The 26,394-nt window shown below is 47.2% G+C and overlaps 11 protein-coding genes across 11 annotated transcripts; 6 read left to right on the forward strand and 5 right to left on the reverse strand.

The window, feature by feature from the left end:
• Positions 1–2,823: 2,823 nt before the first annotated feature.
• INS49_013405 (uncharacterized protein) lies at positions 2,824–3,164 on the forward strand (the record flags this gene model as incomplete). The annotated part of the gene is made up of 2 exons (XM_043174104.1): positions 2,824–3,047; positions 3,107–3,164. The coding sequence occupies 2 exons, from the start codon at positions 2,824–2,826 to the stop codon at positions 3,162–3,164; spliced, it is 282 nt and encodes a 93-aa protein (XP_043021049.1).
• Positions 3,165–5,249: 2,085 nt separating this feature from the next.
• INS49_013406 (uncharacterized protein) lies at positions 5,250–7,135 on the forward strand (the record flags this gene model as incomplete). The annotated part of the gene is made up of 3 exons (XM_043174105.1): positions 5,250–5,752; positions 5,832–6,537; positions 6,695–7,135. 3 exons carry the CDS (start codon positions 5,250–5,252, stop codon positions 7,133–7,135), a joined length of 1,650 nt encoding a protein of 549 aa, XP_043021050.1.
• A 472-nt stretch (positions 7,136–7,607) lies between these two features.
• On the reverse strand, positions 7,608–8,509 carry INS49_013407 (uncharacterized protein; the record flags this gene model as incomplete). The annotated part of the gene is made up of 2 exons (XM_043174106.1): positions 7,608–7,691; positions 7,787–8,509. The coding sequence occupies 2 exons, from the start codon at positions 8,507–8,509 to the stop codon at positions 7,608–7,610; spliced, it is 807 nt and encodes a 268-aa protein (XP_043021051.1).
• A 768-nt stretch (positions 8,510–9,277) lies between these two features.
• On the forward strand, positions 9,278–10,017 carry INS49_013408 (uncharacterized protein; the record flags this gene model as incomplete). Its single annotated transcript, XM_043174107.1, has 2 exons — positions 9,278–9,401; positions 9,470–10,017. 2 exons carry the CDS (start codon positions 9,278–9,280, stop codon positions 10,015–10,017), a joined length of 672 nt encoding a protein of 223 aa, XP_043021052.1.
• Positions 10,018–10,338: 321 nt separating this feature from the next.
• On the reverse strand, positions 10,339–11,304 carry INS49_013409 (uncharacterized protein; the record flags this gene model as incomplete). The annotated part of the gene is made up of 1 exon (XM_043174108.1): positions 10,339–11,304. The coding sequence occupies one exon, from the start codon at positions 11,302–11,304 to the stop codon at positions 10,339–10,341; it is 966 nt and encodes a 321-aa protein (XP_043021053.1).
• Positions 11,305–12,345: 1,041 nt separating this feature from the next.
• Positions 12,346–13,987, forward strand: INS49_013410 (uncharacterized protein; the record flags this gene model as incomplete). The annotated part of the gene is made up of 4 exons (XM_043174109.1): positions 12,346–12,402; positions 12,462–12,911; positions 12,962–13,718; positions 13,794–13,987. The coding sequence occupies 4 exons, from the start codon at positions 12,346–12,348 to the stop codon at positions 13,985–13,987; spliced, it is 1,458 nt and encodes a 485-aa protein (XP_043021054.1).
• A 1,059-nt stretch (positions 13,988–15,046) lies between these two features.
• INS49_013411 (uncharacterized protein) lies at positions 15,047–15,811 on the reverse strand (the record flags this gene model as incomplete). The annotated part of the gene is made up of 2 exons (XM_043174110.1): positions 15,047–15,527; positions 15,588–15,811. The coding sequence occupies 2 exons, from the start codon at positions 15,809–15,811 to the stop codon at positions 15,047–15,049; spliced, it is 705 nt and encodes a 234-aa protein (XP_043021055.1).
• A 1,162-nt stretch (positions 15,812–16,973) lies between these two features.
• Positions 16,974–18,343, reverse strand: INS49_013412 (uncharacterized protein; the record flags this gene model as incomplete). The annotated part of the gene is made up of 4 exons (XM_043174111.1): positions 16,974–17,581; positions 17,647–17,714; positions 18,112–18,251; positions 18,320–18,343. The coding sequence occupies 4 exons, from the start codon at positions 18,341–18,343 to the stop codon at positions 16,974–16,976; spliced, it is 840 nt and encodes a 279-aa protein (XP_043021056.1).
• Positions 18,344–20,406: 2,063 nt separating this feature from the next.
• Positions 20,407–22,121, forward strand: INS49_013413 (uncharacterized protein; the record flags this gene model as incomplete). The annotated part of the gene is made up of 4 exons (XM_043174112.1): positions 20,407–20,450; positions 20,954–21,288; positions 21,342–21,844; positions 22,044–22,121. 4 exons carry the CDS (start codon positions 20,407–20,409, stop codon positions 22,119–22,121), a joined length of 960 nt encoding a protein of 319 aa, XP_043021057.1.
• Positions 22,122–22,332: 211 nt separating this feature from the next.
• On the reverse strand, positions 22,333–23,174 carry INS49_013414 (uncharacterized protein; the record flags this gene model as incomplete). The annotated part of the gene is made up of 3 exons (XM_043174113.1): positions 22,333–22,693; positions 22,792–22,944; positions 22,999–23,174. The coding sequence occupies 3 exons, from the start codon at positions 23,172–23,174 to the stop codon at positions 22,333–22,335; spliced, it is 690 nt and encodes a 229-aa protein (XP_043021058.1).
• Positions 23,175–24,065: 891 nt separating this feature from the next.
• On the forward strand, positions 24,066–25,954 carry INS49_013415 (uncharacterized protein; the record flags this gene model as incomplete). The annotated part of the gene is made up of 5 exons (XM_043174114.1): positions 24,066–24,320; positions 24,386–24,400; positions 24,503–24,904; positions 25,037–25,486; positions 25,580–25,954. The coding sequence occupies 5 exons, from the start codon at positions 24,066–24,068 to the stop codon at positions 25,952–25,954; spliced, it is 1,497 nt and encodes a 498-aa protein (XP_043021059.1).
• Between the last annotated feature and the right edge of the window lie 440 nt (positions 25,955–26,394).

Genomic DNA, 26,394 nt, shown 5'->3' on the forward strand with positions numbered 1-26,394 from the left:
TTAAATATACTTTATAATTACTTATATATTTTTAAATAAGTTTATTTATTAATATATTTATTTTATATTTTTAAAGAAATATTTTTAAAGCTTAAATATTTATATAGCTTAATTTATAATGCTATTTATATATTTTTTCTTTATTTTTATTATTTATATTTAAATTTTATTAAGTTATATATATTTTTTAAGAAGTATATTTAGGCTTATTTATTTATTTTATTATATTAATTCTCATAAAGTATAAGCCGTTTTTTTAATATTTTTAAGTTATTAGCTTATTTATTTCTTAAAAGTATAATTTAATAATATTTCCTTTTAATTTTAATTTAATTTTATTACTTATATATTTATAACTAAGTATATTTAAACTTAAAGAAGATATATAATATATATTAAAGAATTTCTTTATAATATTTATTTTTAAAAACTTAATTATTAAGCCCCCTCTTTTATTTATAAATATAATATTTATATTACTTTATTTCATGGTTTTATTAATTATATATATAGTATTAAAGAAATAAATATCTTAAAAATTTATTATATTTATAGTAATATTTATAGCTATTTTTATAAAATCTATATATTATTAATTTCTTATAAATTTATTATTAATTATTATAATTATTATATATATATATAAGGTATATAAGGGGTTATTTACCTTAATTTCCATTAAGCTATTAAAAGAAAGTTATAAGAAATTTAATAAATTCTTATTATATTTAATATTTTTTATTAAATTATTTATAGCCATATAAGTTATAAGTTTTTTTTAAGCGCCTTTTAAAGCCATGGGAGATTTTATATTAGCTAATAAAGTTAAGAGTTGCTTTTGCATTTTCTCTTGTTTCTTTTAGCTTATATTCTTTCTTAAAAGAGTAGTTTTTTCCTTTTCTTTTCTTTATTTATTTATTTTCTAGTTAATAGGTACCTTATTTAAATAAAGGAAATAGCAATTCTTTTAAGTATTGCCCTTTATATATAAAGCTTTTATAAATAATTTAAAGGATTTATCTTTATTTTTATTTAATAAGCTAAAGAAGAAAGATTTAATTATATAAGCGTTTAAATCTTTTTTAAGATTTTAAGTTATATTTTAAATAAAGCTAATATATTTATTATTTAAGCTATGGAGAATTTAGTTAATTATAACGTATTTAAAAATAATTATATTATTAGCCTTTAAATTTTTTAAAAAAAGCTTTAGCTTATTAATATATTCTTTTATAGTTTTAAAATTATTAAGATTAGTATTAAAGAATTCTTTATAAAGTAAATATTAATTTATAAATTTAAAAGGTTTATAATAAGATTTAAGTATATTTTATGCTTTTTAAGTATTATTTATATCTTTTATAAATATAATAAGCCCTTGCTTATATATAAATTTATTATTAATAAGGGCTTTTTTATTTTAAGCTAAAAATAAGCCTTAAAAAAGATTCTTAAGATTATTCTTAATAGCGTTTTCTTTTTTAAGCTAAGCTTAAATTTTAATGCTTTAATATATATAGTTTTATTTTATTAAGGAGTAAAATATTATACTTATTAAGGAATATTATTTTAAGATAAATAAATAAAGTATTTATTAAGATAATTAAAATAACAAAAAAAAATATAATGAATTTTAAATAAGTTTAATAAGTTAAGAAATAAAAATATAAGTATTAAAATAATATAGTTATAAAGAAAACAAAAAGGGCTTTTAAATAATATATTTTTAAGATATTATAAATTAAAAATAGCTAAAATATAGTTAAGTATTTTTAAGAGAGTTTAAGAATTATTATAAATTTATTAAAATTTATATTTTTAGTATTAATTTAATATAGTTTTTAAAATTTAAAGAAATGCTTTTATTATTCTTAATAAGAGCTTTTAAATAGTATATAAATTATATAAGTAGGTTAAATATTAATAAAGAAATAGTTAAGTATTTAGGTAAAGGAGGTATAGTTTTTATATATAAGCTTTAAGTTAAAAGATAAGGTTAATTTATAATATTAAATAAGGTAATTTAATTAATTAAGGGCTTATTAATTAGCTTAATTAAGTAATTAATTAAAAGGTATGTCTTTAAGTATAAAGCTTATTTTATTTAAAAGGTTTAAAAAGTAATAATGATTAAGAGTGTTATATAATGTATATTTTTTATATTAAGTTCGCATTGCTATTTTAAGTTAGCTTTAAAGCTTATAACTTATAAAATAATAGCATTAAATGCTTAATTTATTAAGTTAGCTAATATTTATTTTATGAGAAGGAAGGCCCATATTTATAATTATTATCCTTTATACAGTGGCAAATATATAGGGAAAAGGATATCCCGTATTAATAATAGCCTAGATATCTAGAATATTCCAACACTTACCAGACCCGGCGAAGTTCTGCGCTCGCATTGCGCAACTTCATCGCGAAAGTGTCTCCCCGACTGGAAAGTTTGGGTTTCACATCAAGAACTGCAAGGGAAAGACGCCGCAGCCGATAGAATGGGAGCAGAACTGGACGCAGTATTTCACAAGGCTCATCAGCTACGTCAGTACCACTTTTCCAACTAACACAGCGCTTCCCTTGGGTTTCTTTCGTAAATATCTCTAAAAGCTGTTGAATCTGATCAATAAATAGGGGTTCGAAAGAGACCTCATATCCAATGGCCGATGGCCCGAATACGAAGAGGCTTTTGCCCGACTCGTCAAAGACGTCATTCCACAAATCCTAGATCCACTCACTGAAGAAGGCAGAACCATCAAGCCGTGCCTTGTGCATGGTGATCTATGGGAAGGAAACACTACCACCAATCTCAAGACCGACGATCCCATGGTGTTCGATGCGGCTGCGTTCTACGCACACAACGAATACGAACTCGGCATCTGGAGGCGAGAAATGGTCAAATTCGGGAAGCCATACTTCGAGCAGTACCTCCAAAACTTCCCTCCTAGCGAGCCTGTGGAACAATTTGATGACAGGAACGCACTCTACGTGTTGAAGTTTGATCTAGACTACTGCCTACACAGACCGGGCCTGCCACTGGTCCGGCAACAGTGCGTACTTGAACGCGACCTATGAAACGAGGACAACTGGGCATGCTAATTGATCTTAGAATCCTCACGGATATCCTCAGACTTGTGAAAAAATACCCACCAAAAAGCAACGAATAACCCAGCACCAGTCAATATGAAAGTTACTAGAACGTCTGAGGTGCAGCAAAGGAAAATCCAGACTCGTACAAGTAGGGCCGTGTGGATCTATAGAGTGCGACACACTCACTCGAGGCTTGTGGCGTCCTAGACGGAAGCTTTGACTGGTCGATGTCCTCAGAAGCCCATGAAAGGAAGTGGGTGATGGCAATAATACTCCTGTTCTAGACCTGCTATGGAACACATTCCTAGATTTGATCTTTAGATAGCTCTCCACACCCACGAAGCTGTTGAAGCATATGACTGCTGTCACGGAATGTAACGCGACGACCTTGGCCTGCCTGCAACATACCCGTGGATCTCAGTATCGCAACGGTGCATAGTTATAAGAGAGAAGCTCATACTTTTAATTGGTCAGTCAGAATTTTCCAGATGGTATCATTTTCAGTAAATACGAATGATATATTTCTGCCCATCACCCGGTACAGCGAAGCAACTCCGTCTGACATTAGATTCTGGGGCCGTTGGGGCCGTTGGGGCCGTTGGGGCCGTGAAGTCTTGGCCCAGTGTTCGCCCCCAACCTTTAGATTTGATAATTTAGAAGCTTCTTTTCGTGTGACCCATGTCCTACGCAATGATGGGCTGGTAGAAGAGCTCGGAAATAAGGCGTGAACACTGCATGATGAGCCTCCTCAAAATGTCCCCTCCCAAGAACAAGACCTTGTCTCGAAATGGTGCCGTTAGATTCACCTCTAGTGCATTCCAAGGTAGAATCTTGGTTGACAAGAGCTCAAATTTGCGTCGTAAACTGCCTGAGTCTTCAGTGATGCCAACGTTCGTGTCTGGACACGCACATTTGTGCCCGAGGCTACACAGTCCTTTGGATGGGGAAACATCGCGTTATGACGCCCTAATACTCGAATGCGCCTAGCCAGAATAGGAAGGTCTTCGGAACCAACAAGCCAAGCTGAACATTTTGATAAGTACCTGCGTCGGGGCTGACAATGCGCCACTGTTCTTGGGGGCCGACTGGCACTCTCTTCAGGCCCCAGTGCCCAACTGAGCAGGAGTGCTGGTGCAACAGTCCCTTGCAGCCCCTGGAACCGTCCGTGGATTGCCCAGATGACTTACAGGGGAAGTCGTACACCTGAACCAACCAAACCAGTTAGCGCCAAGACTCTGTGTGGCTTAAGGAGCTGGACCTACATGCCTCATTTAGCCACTTGGGTAGCCACCGTGTTTGCCACTGCTCAAAGCTCAGTTGATGTAACGACGACCGGCAGGCTGTCAGGGGCCCAAATTTTCATCCTGTCAACCCAATTGGAGCCTTGGGATATTGTTGTAATTAGGAGCAGTTGTTATAGGCAACACGAAAGGCAATACAATTTCGCCATATCTGGGGGGTAAGTGGAGGGTAGAAAGGAGACAAGAACAACAGAGTAGGAAAGGAAAGCCTCAGCGCAATGGCTCCAGTGGGGCGCATTGCACCCTTTAAAAATCGATGTTGACCCCTATAACTCAACAGTCACAAGGCAATCGTCTGCTGTCCAGCAAGTGTCGAACAAGCGCTCTACTCCACCTCTTTTCTTTCTACACTCCAAAATGGCGGACGACTTAGCAACGACGGGAGCATTAGCAGAACAATACCCCGTGTACTGCGGTGTCTGGACAAACTGGGACCGCGGATCAATTATGGGATCTACATTGACACTCCCTCGAAGAGATGCAAATAAGATAATTGCGTTTACGGCCTTTTTTGTTGCACTCGTCTCGTCACGCTTCTGGCGTCTGGCCGCGCAGATCTACCACAGGTGCTACTCCACTCAGGACCCACGAGATGCCCTCCATCACCAACGGCAGGCGATTCTTCGAAATTCTGTATCGGCCTTATCGGACTCCTGGCAATTGGTTCTGCTGTCCCGGGCGTGGCGGGGACCGGTTTCCCGAGGAGCCCGGCGGACATTGCCGGTGATGATATCTGCCGTTCTCTGTGCGGCAGGCTTTGCGACTGCCAGCGTTTTATCCTCGTGGATAACAACAGCCTTGAATGATGAAGTGCTGATATCCGGAGAAAATTGCGGCATAGTGATGGGTTTTGGAGACGACATGGCGTCCACAAGTCTCGTTGAGCCGTATTGGGCACGGCTAACATCAAACGCGGAGAACTACGCTCAGCAATGTTACTCTTCGAAGAGTAAACGCATGCTCGACTGCACTTTGTTCGTGAAAGATCACCTCCCAGGATCTACAAATCAGAAAGCTCGGTGTCCATTCAATCCCGAAATCTGCCGAACTGATACGACCAACTTGTATCTGGATAGCGGGCTTCTCGATTCGGGTAAACATTTTGGCTTGAACACGGCCCCAAGCGAGAGAACACTGTTCCGGAGTGTACTTCACTGCGCACCCCTGGTGACTGAAGGTTACACCAGCACAAGAAATACAGCGGACGCGAACTATACCAGGTATCATTACGGCTCTATAGTTGCCGACGAAACAAGTGAAGACATCACATACGAATACCTAAGCCGTGACTCTCAATACGAGAGTGGGGAAGGTTTCGGACTTTACGGTGCTCTCAGAGGTTATGGAAGCAACTTTGTTCTCGCGTAAGCCCCTTACTTCATCCTATAATCACTATGAAGTAAGAACTTGTACTAACTTCATCACTGGCGTCGGACCATATAGAAATATCGGGTCCGTAGTGGATAAGCACACAACGGACGTCAACAGGTCTGCATTTGTCCCAATACCGGAGTTGTTCCGATCGGATGGCGACCTCGAGATCATATTTCTTGTTGGAAACGGCATTCAGTTCTACGAGCAAACCGAAGATGCATGGTACCGCGTAACAGACCTCGGCAACGAGATATTCGACAATACGTGGGAGGGGACCCGCACGTTATATTTGCCTGAGGAAGCTGCATCGCCTCTTGCATGTGTGCAGCAGTTCCAGTTCTGCAACACCGCACTCGCGCCGGAGAAACAATGCGGACCGCTGGCCTCTTGGAACGATGCCGTCGACGAATCTGCGTCACTTTTCAACATCACTGGTTCGAATGAGGACGAATACCTTACAACCGATTCAGCAGCCAGTCAATTCTTCTGGATTGTCCTGCAGATGAATTATGCGGCAAGCAAACTGCAGACGCTCCTGCAGACACTTGGACCAGAGTCGCTGGCGTCGAAAGCCAACTTGATACAAGGGATCATGGGCCGTCTACCATCCAATCAATGGCAGCTTGACGTGACGCATTGGTGGTCTACATACCTGGCGTCAGTACAAGCTGCTTTCGTTGAGACAGCCATCGGGCCGTCTGATCCGACGGGAGAGCTGGATCAATACAAAGAAGCCCCGTGGAACGACCACGTGCGGAAATTATGCAACAGCCAAGTAAGTCAATTTGTTCAGAGTTCCTTTCCGCTTTTAACGTACCTCGCATGTACGATTTCATTCATATCTGTCATTTTCACTCGACCTTATTGTGCTGTTGGCTTCGTCCCGCATGGCGATGTAATCCGAAAGAGCTAACCCATTCGCCTCTTCCTAGAAAATACTGAGCAGTAGCTATACCTCGTTCAGCATGTTTGGGCTCTGCTTCACGTACGCCATGGGCATCTTGTTAATCGTCGCCTCGTACGCGGCTGAGCCCATCTGTGCCTGCCTGTATCGGCGCTTCAAATTCAGGGAATACGCACATCTCGAGTGGACAACCAACGCGACCCTTCATTTTCAGCGAATGGCTTATCAAGGAATCGACTCTGGCGAATGGACTGGGGAAATGGACAGCATACCCATGACCAAAGCTGGTGAAATGTTGGCGGAGTTGCCAATGCGTGCCGCAGCCACCGTCCCCCACGACGTGTCCGAAAAAGGCACGACTGACCAGACTGGACGGAGTCGCGAGGATATTGAGCTTGATAGCTTGATTGGTGGTGATGATGGAGTAGTTGTTGTTTCGTCACCTAATGATTCGACGGGCAGGAACTGAGTTGGTCTCCCTGTAAGATAGAAAGTGGTCTAGAATGTGGTATCTTCCTTTTCCAAAACAGTACGCTAGAGTAATTCAGCATCGATGAAGGCTTTTCACATGTATATCGATATCCAAGCGAGCAGCGACTGCCCCCCATATTCTTGCTCCCAGTGTCGGGCATCACATTCGCCAGAACTGGAATGCTCCAGATTGACGAACACCTTTCATTCACACCCATATTAGTACTGGGAAAGACAACCCATAGTCAGAGGCACAAAATGGCAGAAAGCTTGCTGAGTAGAATTTGACACGAGTCCCGGGTCAAAGCTAGACGGCTAGTACAGCCGACTGGGAAAAGGGACATCTGATCTATTGACCACAGATTGCCCACTATAACTTGACGATTTCAGGCATCAAGGCAGGAACTTTGTAAGGGTGCCAAGAAAGAACACTTGATTAGACACGCTATTTGGCGGCCCGCAGTCTGTTGCTAGGGGAGTGTGTAACCCCCGTCTATCACAATATTCGCGCCAGTCATAAAGCTGCAGGCGTCGGAAGCGAGGAAAACATATGCCTGTTGTCCAGCACAACGTCAGTTTGCAAATCCAAGGTTAAAAAGCCAAGTTAACCAAAGGTTGGACTGAATAGATGAAATAAGGGGGTACTCACACTCTTCAGCTCTGCAGGATCACATATCCTCTTACCAGGAGTCATATTGACCCACGTACTAAGCAACTCCTTGGGGCACACGGCCAGTACGTCCGTCATAACAAAACCAGGTGAGATAGCGTTCACACGTGCGAAATCCGCCCACTCCACCGCCAGGGACTTGGCCAGGTGCACCACGGCGGCCTTGCTGGCACAGTACGTGGATATCGTCTGAGGAATATTCACAATGCTTCCGCTGATGCTCGCCGTAAAGATCAGGTTGCCTTTGCCCTGTTCCTTGAAGATCTTGCCCGCCGCCTGCGCCGTCCACATGACCCCGTCGAGGTTCGTACCGTTGTTAGCCGACCACGTCTCCTCGGTCACCTCGAGCGCCGGGGTGATGGCGACCACGCCAGCGTTAGCCACGACGATATCCAGCCGGCCGCGGCCAAACTCCTTGGCGACCCGCTGCATGGTGTCATCGGTGGCATCCCGTTTCGAGATGTCGCACTGGTATGTCTGCACCCGCCTCCCCGTGTCGCGAGAGATGGTGGCCGCCGCGTCCTCGGCGGCTTGGCGGGAACTTTTCCAGATGAGCGCGACGTCGGCGCCCGCCTCGGAGAGTCCACGGACTACTTCGAGGCCGATACCCTTGGCGCCTCCAGTGACGGCAGCAATTTTGCCGCTGAGGGAGAATTGATCGAGAACGGGGGTGTTGGGGTTCTCGGGCTTGAAGAGAGGCATAGTGGAGAAGGCGTGATCCTAAAGAGGTGTCCAAGAGATGCCAGTAGTTGAATTGATCATGGGTGAAATAACTTCAGATAGGTATAGTAGCAATATAGTGCGGTTTCGTTCGTGAAGACCTGTTTGTATATGTATTTACGAAGTGGCACGGCCTTGATTTATTGGTGCTTCAACGGCGCAGTACTTTTCTTTTGTCATCCCTAACTTCCACTCCTGAAAGTCTACTCCAATTGACTACTACATCAAAACCCCTTTAAGTGCCTAGGTAGTGGTAGTTGTCTAACCTCCTTTGGTGCAAAGTTACTCATCTAGGTGACAGGCTAGGTGCCGGCCCAGCCCTATAATAAACCCTACGCATATTAATGCTAGCCAGACCACATCAACGGAGGTGTGTAGCACGAACCCTGCTGGTAATTTAGGTTTCTGAAAACCGGCTGAAGCAGAGTAATGCATTCCCGGAATCAAGGAAGAAGGATCATGAACTCTGGAATGTGGGGATATGTGCGTGCTCGGTCGGTAGATCTGAGTCTAAATTTCGGGGGAAGTCGGAATCATTCGATTCACATGTGCGTAAACTGCGTTTACGCTGCATGCAAGCACAAGACGCGAGCAGTTGCATCCAAACGCCCAGGAGCTATCTGTAATCAAGGTAAATGCACGGGTGCTTTGAAAGGAATTCATTCTACACACATCACGCTCTTTGTAGATCCTAGTAAAGCCGGACTTTGTTACTGTCGCCTCAGATTGATTTAGCAAAACTGAGCGGCTATGAACGTGAAATCCATCATCGAGAACCCGCCTTTCAAACTCAGCGAGGATGATGTGAACGCCTTGCTGGGACATTTCGACGAGTTCAGACCTTATGACTGGGCGCAGTTAAAGAACGTCATTGGTATTTCCCTCCCTTGCCACAGGTTCTAGGTGAATTCATTCCATCGTGCTAAGCCGCACAAGATGCAGGCGACATGGGCCTACTTCGGCGAAGTCCACATGACCTTCGAAACTACATCCTTTGGTACTCCGGAGTTGAGAAGCAGTATGGGTCTATTGCTGAATTCGTTCGACGAGAGAGGCTAAAATGGGAACACCCAATTGTCGCTCGGGATGCTGCCCTGTTCAATCACCCTGATGACTTCAAAATAATCCGGAACGATTGGCCTTACGGCCTGGGTGAGGGAATCACGCACCTTGTGATCTGGTCCAAAGTCAGCATCCCCATTGATCCTGATACAAGCCTCCCCACAGCAGAGGCCACTGCGACTATAGAGACGTTTCTGCGGCAGATTTTCGACAAGCGACTTGGTGCTGACTGGGGCAAGGACGTCCTGTGGTTTAAGCAAAAGGCGGAATGGCAAAGTGTGAAGAGTCTGGATCATATTCATGTAATGGTGCGGGGCTTGGCAGAGAGTGAGATTGATGCGCTGACAGGCACGACGCGACAGCAGATTCTGTCAGAGCAGGTTGCGAAGGGTGGCATGCGTAGCATCTTTTCAGTACCAAGCATTTGAAGTTCATGTGAAGCGGCGCATCCGACTACTTACTTAATAGACACATTCGTTTATTCTTTGACTATAGTCTAGAGTCAAGACGAGATACAAAGAATGATTGCAAGCTCCGGACAACCTCATCCTGCTCCACCTCCCCTAACTCATGAAATATTGGCAGCCGTACCAGTGACTCGCTCCCTCGGCTCGTATTGCAATCTTGGCCAACGAACCTCCCTATCCGCTGTCCAATAGACGACAAGTGCAGCGGGGTATAATGAGGAGTCACTGCAACTCCGTTCTGCTTCATGTGGGCAATGAAATTTCCCCGTCGCTGAGGGTCTCTCAGTTTGATATCTGCTCAACGTACGTGTCAGCTTCCCGCGTGTAATATAGGTTCTGAAGAACAGGGAGATGAAAGAACAAACAGTATATGTGCCCGTTGATCTCGCAGCCAGGCGGTACGATAGGGACGTCAAAGGCACCAGTCGCAACTGCCGTTTCTTGGAGTTGGGCATGGTATTTGTACCAAATCTCACGGCGCCGCTGCTGAATGACATCAGACAGTTCCAGATGTGACCACAGCAGAGCCGCAAGACATTCAGACAAGACATAGTTTGAGCCTACGTCTTGCCATTCGTACTGCTGGATCTCTCCGCGGAGAAATTGCACCCTGTTTGTGCCATTGTCGTAGATAACCTCTGCACGATCAACCAGTTCTCGTTGGTTGATGAGCACGGCTCCTCCTTGGCCACCGGATGTGAAATTCTTGGTCTCGTGGAAGCTGAAACACCCAATGTGGCCGATTGTCCCGGAGAATTTGCCACGATACTTGGAGGTGAGACTCTGAGCCGCATCCTCGATAACCACCAAGTTGTGAATGGTGGCAAGGTCCATGATCTCGTCCATCATACATGAGATACCGGCGTAATGGACAGGCACTATCGCGCGGGTCCTTGGGGTGATGGCGGCCTCGATTTTGGACACGTCGATGTTCATCGTCTTCTCCGCAATGTCGACGAAGACGGGCACGGCACCTCTGGCAATGAACGCGTTCACGGTAGACACGAACGTGAAGCTCGGGAAGATGACTTCGTCGCCGGGAGAGATATCGATCACCATGGCTGCCATTTCCAGAGCTGTCGTGCCAGAAGTCACCAGAAAGGCCTTGCCCTCCAGCATCATGTCTTCCAGCCATCTTGTGCAGAGCTGTGTCCATGGACCCTGGCCCACCAATCTCCCAGACTGCAGGACCTCTTGAAGGTATGGCACCGAGGTCGGTGGTAAGAATGGCTTTGATAAGGGGATCATGGTGCTTGGAAGTGAGTGGACTTGATTTACCGCAGTTGAAGAGGATCTGAGATTGAGCCACCATGGGTGTCCTGGACCAGGCCAGAAAACTGCCAACGTTTGTGCAAAAAGTCAAGTGGATCTTTTCTAATTTGATCACCGTTAATTATGTAAGAGGAACCGGAACACTCCCCATCTCAAACCATGTACATCACCGCCAGAAAGAACCCGGGACTTCTTGAACAGAAACAAAAGTACGGTGCTGGGAACTGAGCCATTCAACGTTTCCTTTTCAGCAGGACGTGCTTGCTATAGGGTTTACTTGAATGTCCGGGTGTACGTAAAGTTACACCCATGAATCACATGCTCACACCCCCCGCCCCACATAAATAAAACCACAATAGCCTGAGTCCCTGTTCTGCAGCAAGGTTGAAGGACGAGGCAAGTACGCGAACCGATTTCAGACAGATCGGGTGAAATTTACGGCAGTTGCTATTTGATAGTGAAATCACCACAGTAATAGTATCAGAATTAACTGTAATGGGTGTAAGTAAAGCTGAGGTTTCCACGTGATGAGAGTGACCAGGAAGTAGGGGTGCTAAAGTACTGGAAGTGTGACGTAGGCGGCCGACATATTGTGAAAGCTTTAATAATGAACATGTGCCTCGATATAGGATTAAGCATTTCATTCCTTACTTAACAGAGTAGTGGACGGCGAGTGCTGTAATAAATAAAACGGAGGGGCCTCTCGGAGGGGGGTGGACTTTCTCCATCTCGATCGCATAAACTTGACTCATTGCTGGATCGCCAGGGCACAAAACTTTGAAAACAGCATGGACGCTATTCTGGTTGAGGTAATATATTGATTACAGTAATCGATATCGGAGCTGTTCGCTTCGACGGACCCGAGGGCTCGTAGTCTGAAGCAGCCGAGGTGCGTGGAAAGGACTAAAAGAAGCCCCTGCCCGCTTGATAGAGACGTAGAAGTGAGCCGTGTTTGTGGAGTGGTCTCACCTCTTACGCACATCATAGTTGAATGCGATTCAAGACATCTCAGAAGACATGGCGCAATCAGCAGAGCAAACTATCAAGATATGCTGTGTTGGCGCGGGCTACGTGGTATGTTGCTTGTATCATGACACGAGGCGGAGCCTGAATACTAAAGAACTGCCATCAAGGGTGGACCGACCTCCTCAGTGATCGCCTTGAAAGTTCCCGAGGTCGACGTTTGTATCGTGGACAAAAACGCCAACAGGATTGCGTCGTGGAACTCAGCCTGTCCTCCTATCAACGAGCCGGGCCTCATTGAGGCTGTGCAGATGGCACGAGGGTTGGGACCTGCTTGTCAATCTCGCAGGCGCAACCTGAGCTTCTCAACTGATATTGACAAGGAAGTCCGTGAGGCGGATATAATCTTCATCTCTGTCGAGACTCCATCCACCACTGGTGAAGCATCCCATCCAGCAACAGGACTGGCTCCTGATATGACAAGCTTCTACGCGGCAATCAAGCATGTCGCGCAGACGGCCGTCAAGGATTTCATACTCGTCAACAAGAGCACTCTGCCATGTGAACAGCTGAGGAGACCATGCGGGTGTTACGGGGTCTGCTTCGCCCTGGCGTGCACTGTGAGGTCCTGTCGAACCCCGAGTTCTTGGCCGAGGGCTCAGCAATTCAGGATCTGCTTAACCCTGACCGTGTCCTGATCGGCTCGTCCGATGCGAACAGCGGCAGAGAAGCGGCGCAGTATCTGGCCGAGCTGTACGCCCGTTGGGTTCCGAAGGACAGGATTATGACAATGAGAAGCCACTCTTGCGAATTGTCCAAGCTGGCAGCAAACGCCCTCCTGTCACAGCGCATCAGCAGCATCAACGCCTTGAGTGCGGTCTGCGAGGAGCTTGGTGCCGACATCAGAGAGGTTTCCTCCGCCTGTGGACTTGACCACCGGATTGGTTCAAGCATGCTGAACGCCACAATCGGGTTCGGCGGCAGCTGCTTCAAGAAAGATGTAATGCATCTCACATGGACTGCGTCTCAGCTCGGGCTTCAGGCCGTGGCATCCTACTTCGGAAACATCGTGACAATCAACAACTACCAGACCGAGCGCTGCATCAGGCGCATCGTCAGACATGTTCCGCAACACGCCACGGTGGCCATTCTCGGGTTCGCTTTCAAGCCCAAGACAGGTGACACGCGTGAGTCGCCAGCTATCAAGGTGGTCCGTTCCTTGGCGCTGGCGGGCTATTCCATCCGCGTTTTCGACCCCCTTGTCAATGAGGCCAAGGTCATGAGCGACGTGCGCGCAAGCTTGAACGGGCTCGCGCACATCGCGGACGAGCGAGTGTCTGTGGGGAAAGACATCCAAAGTACTTGTCGCGGGGCGAGTGCGATTGCTGTTCTCAACACCTGGGAGGGCTTACGCCTCTTCCCGACAGGTAAGCACCTAATTACTTCACATTCACTGCCTTGTCACACCAGTTCATCCGGTGCTAAATACTGCCGCGTTGTAGAAGGCCACGGGACCCCAACAGCCGAGTGGGAGCAAATTCGTCGGTTGATGAAGAGGCCTAGATACATTTTCGATGGACACAATTACTTGGAGCCTGAGATTGCATCTCTTGGCTTCCATCTAGAAGGAGTTGGACGTCGCGTACGTCGCGCTCGAAACGCGCCACAGATTCATAGCAGTCAGGCTCGCATCTAGACATTCATAGAGACGTAGGGAATACAAACAGACGTTCACTTTGTAAGCTCTGATTCGAGTACTCCAAAATGAACCAGTCATGGCCAGCAGAGACGAAAAGCGATGAGTAGATCGGTAGCTTCTGCTAGGGCAATCCCGTCAGCTCGAGTATGCTCCCCTAGAAGGTAGTGTGGACAGCATGATCCGCGCTTGGTCAGTGACCAAGTGATACTACACTACGACCAAAGCTCATAATCAGCAGTAGTGCATACAAAGGGAACTATTTTCACGAACCTTATTTTAAGCTCTGAACTTTGTCAACGGGATCAGGGTCTTGTTACACCCTGACCGGTCAGCTGGGATCCCAAACTTTAGGGTACTTTGGACCCCACGCAGTTAAGGTTTGTGGAAGTCCATCACATCAGTCAGGCCGGCACGAACTGTAATTGCCAGCCGTGTACAATATTTCGGGCTAATGAAGGCCCAAGCTTCCATTTTCTCAAGCTTCTGGGCCGGGGCGGGCCGGGAGTGTCACATCTCGTGGGACAAGGTGCCAACTTGTTATGCACCACATGCAACAGTCGGATCATCTGGATATCATCTCGCATGGCGATGACGGCACCGCTCCTGCCATAGCGACTCAGTCATCGCGGGCATGTGAATCGAAAGAGAATCCTGCCCGAGACCCCGATATTTCAATCATACCTAATGCACTTAACCGACATGGTCAGTATGCCAAAGTTTTCCAGTATTAATGTCATCAGACTTGGTTTTTCTATCTACAAAGGTTACTTTACCCACTTGAAGTGATGTTACGGTAATGTAGTTGGTTGAGATTCTAAATTTCAAGAGGCCTAGTAATTACTGAGCTGTAGTATTTACTGAGCTATTTCATTCAAATGTTTCTGAATGGCTGCAAGGGCGCGTGTGGGCCAGCCGTTGGATTTCAATCGCATGTGAAGAAGGGCAAGGTCTCAGACGCTTCTAGTGTGACATAATGCATTCTAAGTTTCCTCAGATGCTACCCAGACTTGTATCGTCGAAGCCGATCTCATCCCAAAGTGAACAAAGATAGTCGCTCTATGTGGGCGCCTCGAAGCTCCTGCAGCTAACATGCATGTTGTTCAAGCTTACGAGACCCTGGATACCCCGAAGTGAACCAATACAGTCGATGAAAGCCTTCATCTGCCGAACCTCCTGACTCGTCTCCATGCTAGGCCATCCGACAAGCACCACGAACACAGTCCCAAGTTTTCCCTTCCCGTCGATGATGGGGATATCATGTTCCACACTCCAGCCAGAGCTGATGCCCTTGATGCCGGGGCAGACGTCGAGTGCCGTCGCTCGGAACTTCTGGGCCTGCACTTCCACCGCTGCCTTCATCTCGGCAGTGACATCGGTTGGGAACCACAGCATCAGAACTTCTGTGGCCAGCGGGCCATTGTTCTGGGCATCCAAGATGGCCGTGGGTGGCCACGGCTCCAGGGCCAGGTGCTTAACAAACTGTGTTCCGTCGAACTCCAGCATAGTAGGCATGTCCTTGACAACCTCTGCGTTCCAGCTAGGTTGAGGTTTCCATTTGTCAACACCAGGCCTCACACGTTCTTTGGAAGTTACTCACTCGGTCTTCAACCAATCATGGTGGTCTTCGACCTTATCCCAGTCCAGGAAGCCGACTAGCTTCGTGGGATCTTCGATCTGCATACACCAGTATGCACGGTGGGCGCCCGGCTGCAGACAGGCCGTTTCCCATTCCTTTGTCATGATCACACCTTCTGGTGTGGAGTCGTCCAGGACCCTCTTGCCGGGCTTGACAGCAAAGTAGGCGAACTCTGTGACTGGCATTGCGTTTGGGGGGGCTGCTGTAACAACTCAAATTTGCGTAATAAGCTGGTTTCAGTCCAAATAGAGGCGAAGTGATCTCGCATTACAGCATGAGGATGAGAATGAGATGTAATATATAGGCACGGACGCGCACAGATAATTAACACCTCCGCATGTATTTCGAATATCCACTTTTGATGTATCTTTTAGTTCCATGCCTTGGGACCACTTGGTTGCTCTTTACCCAGTTTGTCTGTAACATCAGACCCTTGTGGGAAAATTAAGACATAACCTTTCGGATGTCTGCGGAGGTATAGGATCCGGTAGTATTATTTTGTATGACTTGTAACAAAGCGCTCGCGGCTCCTGAAGCAGGAAACCATTGAAACCTTGAAGTTGTGGCAAAGTAAACTATTTGTCACCCGGGGGAAAGCCGGGTATTCAAGACGCATCCTGCACCAGGAGCATAAGCTTTACATCCCAGGAAAAGATCAGCAGGCTCGAAGTACTCTGAAGACTGACGTGTCGAGTTAGGAATTGAATCATGTGTTGATGACCACTGGGAGCGATTGAGCGAATAGTGAAGTGATTCGCAATGTGTGTAACTATCACATCGAGATCTCAACAAATCCCAGCCCCTGGCGATGGATCATCATCATGGACCTGCAACACGTTCCAAAACCGAAAGTGCTCGTGCGCTGGGAGGATCCAGGTGAGGAGTACAATGATTGTTGCCCTTGCGTTTAAGATATTCATGAATTTATCGTCTAGTTGCATATACGAGCTATTCTAATACAAAATTGTTGTGCTGGATACTATTGATTTTGCTTTGGTGAGATCATGATCACATGTGTCGGCTTTCACATCAGGGGACATGTGTCGTGCTGGTACGCTGCTCATCAGCTCCATACCAAACACGTCTCCATGACTATTGTCTTCAAGTTGTGATATTCACCTGCGGCCGGGGAAACATAAAACCATCCTTTTTATGGGGAAAAGAAAGTAGTTGGAGGTGGGAGTCACCTCAGAGTGGCCCGGGTCACTGGAACGTCAACTTCTTTCAGAAAGAAAATTACTGGCAGAATACTTTCAACTCCATACTTGTTTCAATTCATGGTCTCTAGTCTACCAAATCTTTTGGAGCTACTGTTCTGTTCAAATACTTGACTGTCTTGTTTTTAGCCTACAACTTCGCAGTCCCTGGTAGAGTCATGAACCAGTCAACTGTGCGGTCGAGTCCCTCCCGGAGGCCCGTTTCGGCCTCATGATGAAGCATCGACCGCGCCTTGGAGGCATCAGGGACGCGACGGTAGGGGTCATCATCCGGCCTGGGCAAGAAACGGATTGGGACACGAGGCTTTCCAGTCTTGCGCGCCACAATCTCATTGATGATGTTGGCGATCTCCCCGATGGTTGTCTCCTCTTCACGGCCAATATTGACCGGCGAAAGGACCGAGCTCTCCATGAGCTTGTGCAGGCCTGCCACACAATCTGCTCCGTACTGAAAACACCGGCTGGCTGTGCCGTCGCCCGTGATGCTGATGGGCTTCCCTGCTAGCGCAGCGGCGATGAAGTTGGGAACGACTCGGCCATCCGCAGGGTGGATTCCGGGCCCGTAGGCGTTGAAGATCCTTGCGATGCGCAAATCAACCCCTCGCTGGAGGCGGTAGCCATAGGCGAGCGCCTCGGCTACACGCTTACCCTCATCATAGCAAGATCTAGGTCCGAATGAGTTGACGTTGCCCCAGTAAGTTTCAGGCTGAGGGCAAACGAGGGGGTCGCCATAGACCTCTACACAGAGATTGATCTCAGTACAACTGCCAGTCTCAGAGGTGTAGGAGTGGGAGAAAACTTACCCGAAGTGCTGGCCAACAAGACCCTTGCACCTGTCTTCGCACCAAGGTCCAACACATTCTTAGTACCACTGCCGAGGCGTAATTAGCAAAGCATAAGTCATCTTACGAGCCGGAAAATCCGCGTTTGACCTCGAGATAGAAGCTTTAAGCGAGTATTTCCTCGAGCCTCAAAGTTGATACAGAATTTCGGAGCATCTTGATGATAAGATTAGAGCCACGGAATCAACATACAGGAAACAGGTATCGAGAATGCCCAGAGGTGCCTCGGCAAATCTCTTTGGGCTTGCTGGGCAGGCAAGGTGGTATATTCGGTCTACCTGGAGAACCTCTTTTGGGAACGGTCTTGTCACATCGTGTCTATGTTGAGATAAATTCAAATTGATTAGAGTTGCTTCACCAAGACAAGACCAGTGACCATAGCGAATCCGACTAAAAAGATTTGGTTGGATTTGATACCACACTTACTGTATAAATTTGAAACTTAGGTGATTCTCAAGTCTGACTATATTCTCAGAATAGCCAGTCCACAGTGAGTCAATGGCGGTGACCGTATGTCCTTTCTCGAGCAATAGGCTGACAAGATGAGATCCAAGGAACCCAGCGCCCTATGTCCGAGTGCGATCGTCAGCATAGCAGACGTCTCAGAAGTGGAAACGAGCTAAGTGAAGCTTACACCAGTTACCAGTACTGTCGACATCATGGGATTGTGCACCCTTCTTCCCGATCTGATCTTGCGAGCACAATTTGGCGTATGTCGGGACTTGGGCTTGAAATGTTGCACATTAAAGCCTTGAAAGGAGTGAGCAGTATCGGTCCTTTGGTTTCAGTAATAGCTTCTTGGGTTACCGCTGGATTCAGACTTTGAGGGCTTAATGCATATTCTCGTAAGGCGCATATTGGTGCAAACACTCTCAAAATCTCCATCATACTTCATTTCCAAACACCGGTACATCCATGCCGATCTCGAGAAGAAACTTCGTGATGCCGTACACCGTCCAAGGTCCCACGTATCAATGCGTCAAAGAACGTATGCAGCCATGCAGAATTTTTGGGGGCCATCACAAGACTTGAACATCACATGTAATGGTGTAAACAAATCAAGCTTTCACAAAGTTCTCGGGGATTTGGTTTCTGAAGAAGTATATTTGGGTAAGATTTCGCGCGGGATGTGATGCAAAGCTTTGCGGATGTAACGCGGACTGTGTTCAGGGTCCGCGAACTACTACACCTCCGCCAGGATCCCAAACTTTATTATTTAACTCCCCGCCTCATAGTTGCCTTTTAGTAACACACTGGGCAAAGCCTATTCTGACAGATCAAGTTTACCAATCGGAAAGGTACACCATGCATGATGGTTAGGATTTCCGCAGGGGTCTTTGACGATCCAACTAAATAGACATCCCGCCTCGGGTCACGACTCATTGCAAGACTTGAGTGACTTCTCGGGGAACAAACTAAGTTTGCTCATGCAGCCTAGCCAGGTTTGCAGCCACCAAGATCAGAACTTGCCTGGAAGGATTCAAGTCAAAGCTGACCATCTGCAAATACACGTCACAAGGGGCTTGTCGTTCCAAAACTTGTTCATCATCGAGATCAAAATTGTCGACCTGCTTTCAACGCTGATCTATATTGACTGATACATTCGATTTACTTTCTCAAGAGGACTTCGGAGACGCACGGCGCTCCCATTCTTTTCGAAACGTCACGGTCATACGACTCAGCATCACAATGGCATCCCAACCGGTCATGCTATGGTGCACTCTACACCCGGCGCCTGGGAAAGAAGCGGAGGCAAGTTTTGTCATGCTCCACTTAGAGCCCAGCCGGAGGATCTAATGGTGTTAGGTTCGGGAGGTCCTCCTTGGCCTGGCCGCAAAGGTCCGTGAGGTGGAGAAGACGTGCCTACGGTACGAAGTCTTTGAGAAGAACGACACTCAAGGCGCAGGCATTGTCTTTCACCTCCTCGAGAAGTTAGTACCCTACATGATGTTTTGAGAAAGCTAGTAAAAGGTCCCCGGGACCAACAAGCTTCTGACCCAAGCGTGGCTAACTAGCTTCCCTCCATAGATGGCCGTCCGAGGCAGATCTGGAAAGACACACTCGTCGGGAGTGGCTGATTGCTATTAGAAAACAGTTCGACAGTGGCTTGTTGGCTAAGGACGAGTTGATTGAGAAAGTCTCCAGTATTGGCGGTTTCCAAACTTGATTCTGTGTGGTTGTCGAATAGATGTACTCATATGCCAAATAATCAAATCGGTCGAAAGGCTTTCCTACTATCTGAGCAGAACATCGTGTAAGACCTATTAATTCATGAGTCCTCCAAGGTAATTTGCCAACTCGGCAATACCTGAGTATCGTCAGCTCGCCAAGTCGAGGAGCTAATTAAACCATTTATGCCCTGTGTACCGAGGGACCGGTGCACAGGGCGCAGAGGGTATGAAAGGTGAGGAAGGTAAATAGATGCTCTTGGCGTATAGCGGGGTAGCTGAAGCCCCGCTGAGTCAGATTTTGAAGTGTGCATTTTTCTGGTGGCGTATGCAGCTATTTCTTTGTACTGGGTGGGCAGACAGAAAGAAGGAGCTGCTTGGGCAGGCAGACGCAAAAAGCTGGGCAGGGCCGACGTTGGCTGACCGAGATACTCAATTTCCAACTTTTCAAATACTACATGAAGACTCCATCTGCCGTTCAGTCTTTAATGATTACAGACATTGAGACAGAACAATCTTAATGGAATGGACAGCTGTCAGATGGAACGGCAACATGGCCCGCCTCCTCCAGGGCTTCGACTGGAGCTCGTACAAGTGGTGAGTTTCATGACAACCTGACAACGAATTCAAATATGATTCGGTGCCATTCTACGACTAGACACAACTAACCATCAACAAATTGTCACCGAAATAGTTCTTTCGACATGGTACGCTATTTCACCAGCTCAGTTAACTTTCAAGGGTTAATAAAACTTTGGTAGGAGAGAGAATTCATAATGAACCGCGCTTTCAGAAGGTGAGATTCTGTGCCCACTGTGAGCAGAAGGGGGATTTTAGGTGCCCAATCTGACGCTATTTCCTGTACTGTTTAAATCAGGCTGGACTTCCGGAAGTCTGGCCATTGAAAAAGCCCGGGACATGCCCTGAGACCCTTTTCCGCGAACGGACGACTCGAGCCATTCTCCTGGGCCATGATAATGAGACAGGAATCTCGCACACGGACTCTAAGTCCGTGCCAGTATATTGGTTTGTGCCATCAACGGTGACTCTTATTGATACATGGATATAACTCGGCATGGCGATGGCTAACCTTCTGACAGCAATCTTGGCGAGTTGACCACCAAGGGCCAAGAAACCACTCACCAGCTTGGACGCGAGCTCCGTTCGAGATATATCGACCACTTGAATTTTCTACCACAAAAGCTTCATGACCCAAAGACGGTATATTTACGGAGTACACAGTATCAACGGACCTTTCTGTCCCTGCAGCAGGTTTTCAGGGGCCTTTATCCTCTTGACAAGCGAAGAATCGACCCTACACAGCTGTCAGCCACTGTTCTCAGTCCGCGAGAGGAAACCCTAATGCCTCCAGAGGACTACTGCCCGAGATTCCAGACGCTTCTCGATGTGTTCACAAAACGCGCCGCAATTAAATGTCTGTTGTTCAGCAAACAGTCCCGCAACCTCGTCGTGCTAACCACCTTCCAGGGAATAACTCTACTGAAATGTCTATGATACAAAAAAGTCTGGGTAAATGGATGCCTGATGGCAGCACTATTGCCGTAGACTCAAAACCCTGGAAGCTGCATGGAATCCTCGACACCATTTCATCGGCCACAGCGCATACCGAAATGCACAAGTACTTACCCATACAGTTCTTTGACCCAGAGATGCGGGCGGCAATGGAGCGAATCTGTGCCGAAGAGGAATTTGCCGGTTATGTCTACAGCTCTGAATTCCGGGAACTAGGGGTTGGAAAGGCTCTTGCTGAGACAGTCCAACGCATGTTGGACATGAGGTCACGAACAACAGAATCAGCTCGACTCTGCCTCCTAAGTTGTCACGACTCAACGATTGCTGGGATTCTGGCATCACTTGGAGCCATGGTCGAACCTGGTTGGCACTGGCCTCCGTTTGCTGCCTTCCTGGCCCTCGAGCTATACCGAGGACAACCTGACGAGACGACGCAAGGCCAGTCCTGGTATGTGCGAGTATGCTACATGGGCGAGCCAATTAAGCTTCCAATTGCCCTTCCAAAAGGCAATCATCTTCCAGGAGATGAGACTCTCTGTAAACTTGTGAGTATTTCAGGGTCAAGCAATATGAAAACAGAGGCATGACCTAGGACTATGAGCCCACCATCTGCGAGTCTCTGCATCAGAATACAGAAAATACTAACTATTCTTGTAGGAAGTCTTTAAAGCGACGGTCGACCAACTGACCCCCCAAGACTGGACGCCCGGTCTTCCCTATCATGGACACCTTTGAGGCCTCAAATATAGCGCGTTGTGACTCAATGCAGCAAATGTAGAGATTGAAAGTATAGGTATAGAGGATGGAAAATGAGATCTTCGATAAAATTCTTTGTCTGCTTCGTATTTCTCAATAGCCATCTATTGTGTGTGCGCGAAAATACTCGAACACTGGCCAATTTGCGGGCTCTATGTACTGCTTAGTCTATGAGATCACAGAGAGGATCTCAAGAAATCCTATATTCTCCCGACGTCGGCACCTCCTTTATGACGCGCGCGGGATTACCAGCAACCGCGACGAATTCAGGCACGTCCTTGGTCACGACGCTCCCCGCGCCGACAGTCACGCCTCTTCCAATGGTGACACCCGGCAAAACAATACAGTTGCCGCCGAACCAGCAGTCCGGGCCTATTTTGACGGGCTTCCCATACTCTGGTCCCTGGGTCCCTTTCCGCAAGTTGGGATCAAGCGGGTGCGTGGCGCTGTAAAATGAGCAACTTGGGCCGATCAAAGTGCGATCCCCAACCTCGATGGTGCATGTGTCCAACCATACGCTATTGAAATTGATGTACACGTTCTTCCCTAGTCTGCTTAGTCTGCGTGGTTAGCAATATCGCGGTACTGAATGGAGACGGTGCGCCAAGGTGAACCTTTGAGCATGTTTGGGAACATATGAAATTCTCACTTGACATTATATCCATAGTCCATCTTGACTGGCCCGTCGATCCAGGGCTCATTGACTAGGAGTTGCTCGTCCTCCTCAAGAGACGAAGCAGGAGGCGGGAGGGGGGCCTTGTCGTTCAGAACACTGCCATTGGAGAAGACGAATTTAGTTCCACTACCTCAAAATCGGTACATGCGGTGTGGCTCTGGCGGAACCGTTTCCACTCACTCCTTCACCATCAAGGCGAGCTCTCTGCGAGAACACTCCCCGGCCCGATTGAAGCGCTCGCACGCGGCTTGGGCACGGCGCCGGTCGGCCAAGAGATCAGGTGTAAAGGCATAGTACAGCTCGCCGGCTTCCATGCGCCGTCGATTGGCTTGCAAATCCGGAGATTCAGACGTCATGACTCCCACGAGTTACTAGGCCAAACAGAGTGCGTAGGTATGTGGCTCGAGACTGGGGCACTGCCGCGGACGCAAGATTTCAGAGCTCGATCGAAGGAGGGAGTAAGTATTGGCTGACAAAGCATCGAGTTTTCAAGATTCGCGCATGCAAAAGGCTAAAGCTTGACTTGAGAACATTAGAGCGGATGCGCACGGCCTAGACACGTCGATCCAAGATGACACATGCCAAAGCTAGCCAGACTTCTCGCGTCCGTGAACATCCGCAACTTTATCTGTTACTTCTCCACAAAAAGTCGTTTTTTTCTATCATTTGCCCATGTAGATAGTGGGTCCAAAGCTGCCAGTAGAAAACACACAACCAAAATTAACGTTTGCAATGCTTGTAAGTGGAGTGCTCCCAATATCTTGCAAATAATATAATATGAGCGGGATGATGTAACACTGCATACCAGCTACATTGGTAAGATACACGCGGTTACAAACGTCGTCTTTGACATGTGCCGTGGCCAGGGCCTCCGTTGATGGTCCGCTCAGACTTTGGCATCGAAAATGCCGCAAAACGACTCGAACCACCTTGACATAGTAAATACCATTTCCGTATTCCGGTGCATGCGCGGAAGTTAGAAAAGAGGGCCAGTTGGCATTCTGCTGGCCAGGTGTGTAAATATCAGGAATATTCTAATATCAGACGTCAGACCCACCGCTTGATGCACTGCCCCTTTAAGGAATCTACCCAGGTATTTCAATATAGTCATGAGCGCTGTGGTGACGGGGGAAACCAGTGAGCTTGTGTACTTAATGCCTCCGCGCAAGTTCCGTAAGATAGACAGCTTTAACACCTGGACAATAAGATCTATGATGTACCCTGCGCCGCACGGGGAGAGTCCAACCATGACAACGAAGAGAAGCGCAGAGAAGACTTCTCAGCACATTTCCGGCGACCGCGCGCTCACGATTGAAGATAATGCTGCAGACGCAGCTCGCACTGTCCAGGACGAGGAGAACGCAGAGTCGAACTTGCCTTCACCTCAAACTGCGGAACAAAATCGGGGTGAAGCATGGAACGTTCCGCGATCCAATATCGGTCGTGTGGCCGCATGTTTTTGGAGTCTCCTAATGCTGGGCTTTTTCGACGCTGCTTACGGGGTATGTGATCAGGCCAGTGTGTGCATAGAGAATGATCCGAACATTGCTAATGATGAGGTTCTCAGGCCTTCCTTCCCTATGTGTGTGACAGTCCTCCCCCAGTATATTCCATTGTTGGGTGTGAAACCCGGTCTACAATGCCGAAGAAAGACTTAGCTGACTATTGCTTGCTGCTTTCATAGCTTCAGGAGTTCTACCAGGTCAGCTATACGGTTGTCTCCATAGTCTTTTTCGCACCTCTCGTCGGCTACGTGTTGTCGGGGACCCTTAACACCAGGCTTCACAACGCCGTCGGCCAGCGGGGCATCGCTCTCCTGTGTGGCGGGAGCCACCTGGTTTCCGCCCTCATAAACTGCCTGCATCCCCCGTACCCATTACTTGTCGTCTCTTTTATGATCGCAGGCCTGGGCAATGGCCTCTCCGACTCGGCCTGGAACGCATGGATAGGCAACCTGCCGCGCGTGACCGAGTTGCTGGGTTTCTTGCATGCCTGCTATGGCGTGGGAGCAGTCATCAGCCCCCTCATCGCCACTGCCATGATCACGCGTTATCATCTGCCTTGGTATACTTATTACTACGTCATGGTAAGCAGTCCCAGATTCCAAGGCACAGAAGCACGACGGGGAGTCTTCGAAACGCCACAAAGGCACTCATTGAGAATTGAAATTCCTCAAAGACAATGGCTGTTACAGGTGTTAACGATGTGAAATATTCAGATCGGGCTTAGTTCCTTGGAAATGCTCGCTCTCACGACCTCATTTTGGGCTTACACGGGAGCCTCTCATCGGGCGAGAGCGGCCAAATTAGGGGAAGGGCAACCCAAAGCCAGCATGCGCCAAGTTCTGACCACATTTCCCGAGGCCCGTTCGGCGTGGCTGTCGGCCTTGTTCGTGCTCGTCTATGTTGGTGTCGAGTACGTCCTCATCAGCCTGCTTCCAAATCTGCTTCCCCACTCCCTGCTGCCAGAGCCTACACGATATTTGCTGAATTTTATTATCAACAGAGTTTCTCTTGGCGGATGGGTCGTCGAGTTCTTGCTGAGAGAACGCAATGGTGCGCCTTTTGCCAGTGGCATGGTGGCCACTGGCTACTGGCTTGGCATCACAGCGGGCCGGGGCATGCTCCCGTTTGTTACGAACTTGCTTGGTATAAAACTTGCTATCACGGTGCGTCCTCGATGAACGAGCTCTAATCGCCCCCACTGGAAGAGGGATGAGAAGGGCATGACGGATAATACTGACTCTAGTATCAACTTTTAGTGCTACCTCATCCTGACCATAGGCCTCGAACTAGTTTTCTGGCTGGTGCCGAGGTTCATTGTCTCTGCTGTCGCTGTTGCGTTCCAGGGATTTTTCATCGGCCCCCTATTTCCAACAGCAATAACGGCTGTGACCAAGTTACTGCCAGAGCATTTGCACGTGGTTGTGATTGGCTTTGTGGCTGCGCTGGGCGGCTGCGGAGCTTCTGTACTGCCTTTTGCTATAGGGGTTCTGGCGCAGCGGTTCGGAGTGACGGTTCTACAACCCGTAATACTAGGTCTCCTCGGGCTGTCGTTGATCATCTGGTTAAGCCTGCCAAAGCTACCCGTACAGAACGCAGCACATGGTAAAGGAGGAAATCTTGTCTCCCCTTAGTTTAGCCCATTACACCGTCAAGCTCCTAGTGTGCCAATCTCACCGGCCTTCGGGATCGTCTTGAGAGATGTTGGTTATGCGAGATCATACTAAAGTGGAAATTTATAAACGAGTTTCGAGGTGTGCATATCGAGCCGGAAACACTTTGTGGCTTTGATGCTGAAGGAAATAATCTCTACCAAGCACGTACTTTCCCTCTAAACCTCGCCTCTAGCACACGGCATACAGGAATTACATTCCATGAAATACTCAGATATCATCCCCTTCCTCCGCTACAAACGGCATGCATCCTATTCTACCATATCATGTGCGCTCGACACAACACTGGTTTGCAGAAGATTGAATAGTCACTGTCTAAAGCCTTGCATAGCGAATTTGACTGCAATTGCCTACAACCCACATTGTCTCTTGTCCCACTAGGACAATCATTGTCGTTCCAG

The sequence above is a fragment of the Diaporthe citri genome (genome assembly GCF_014595645.1).
Source record: "Diaporthe citri strain NFHF-8-4 chromosome Unknown scaffold_7, whole genome shotgun sequence".
Classification (NCBI taxonomy): Eukaryota; Fungi; Ascomycota; class Sordariomycetes; order Diaporthales; family Diaporthaceae; genus Diaporthe; species Diaporthe citri.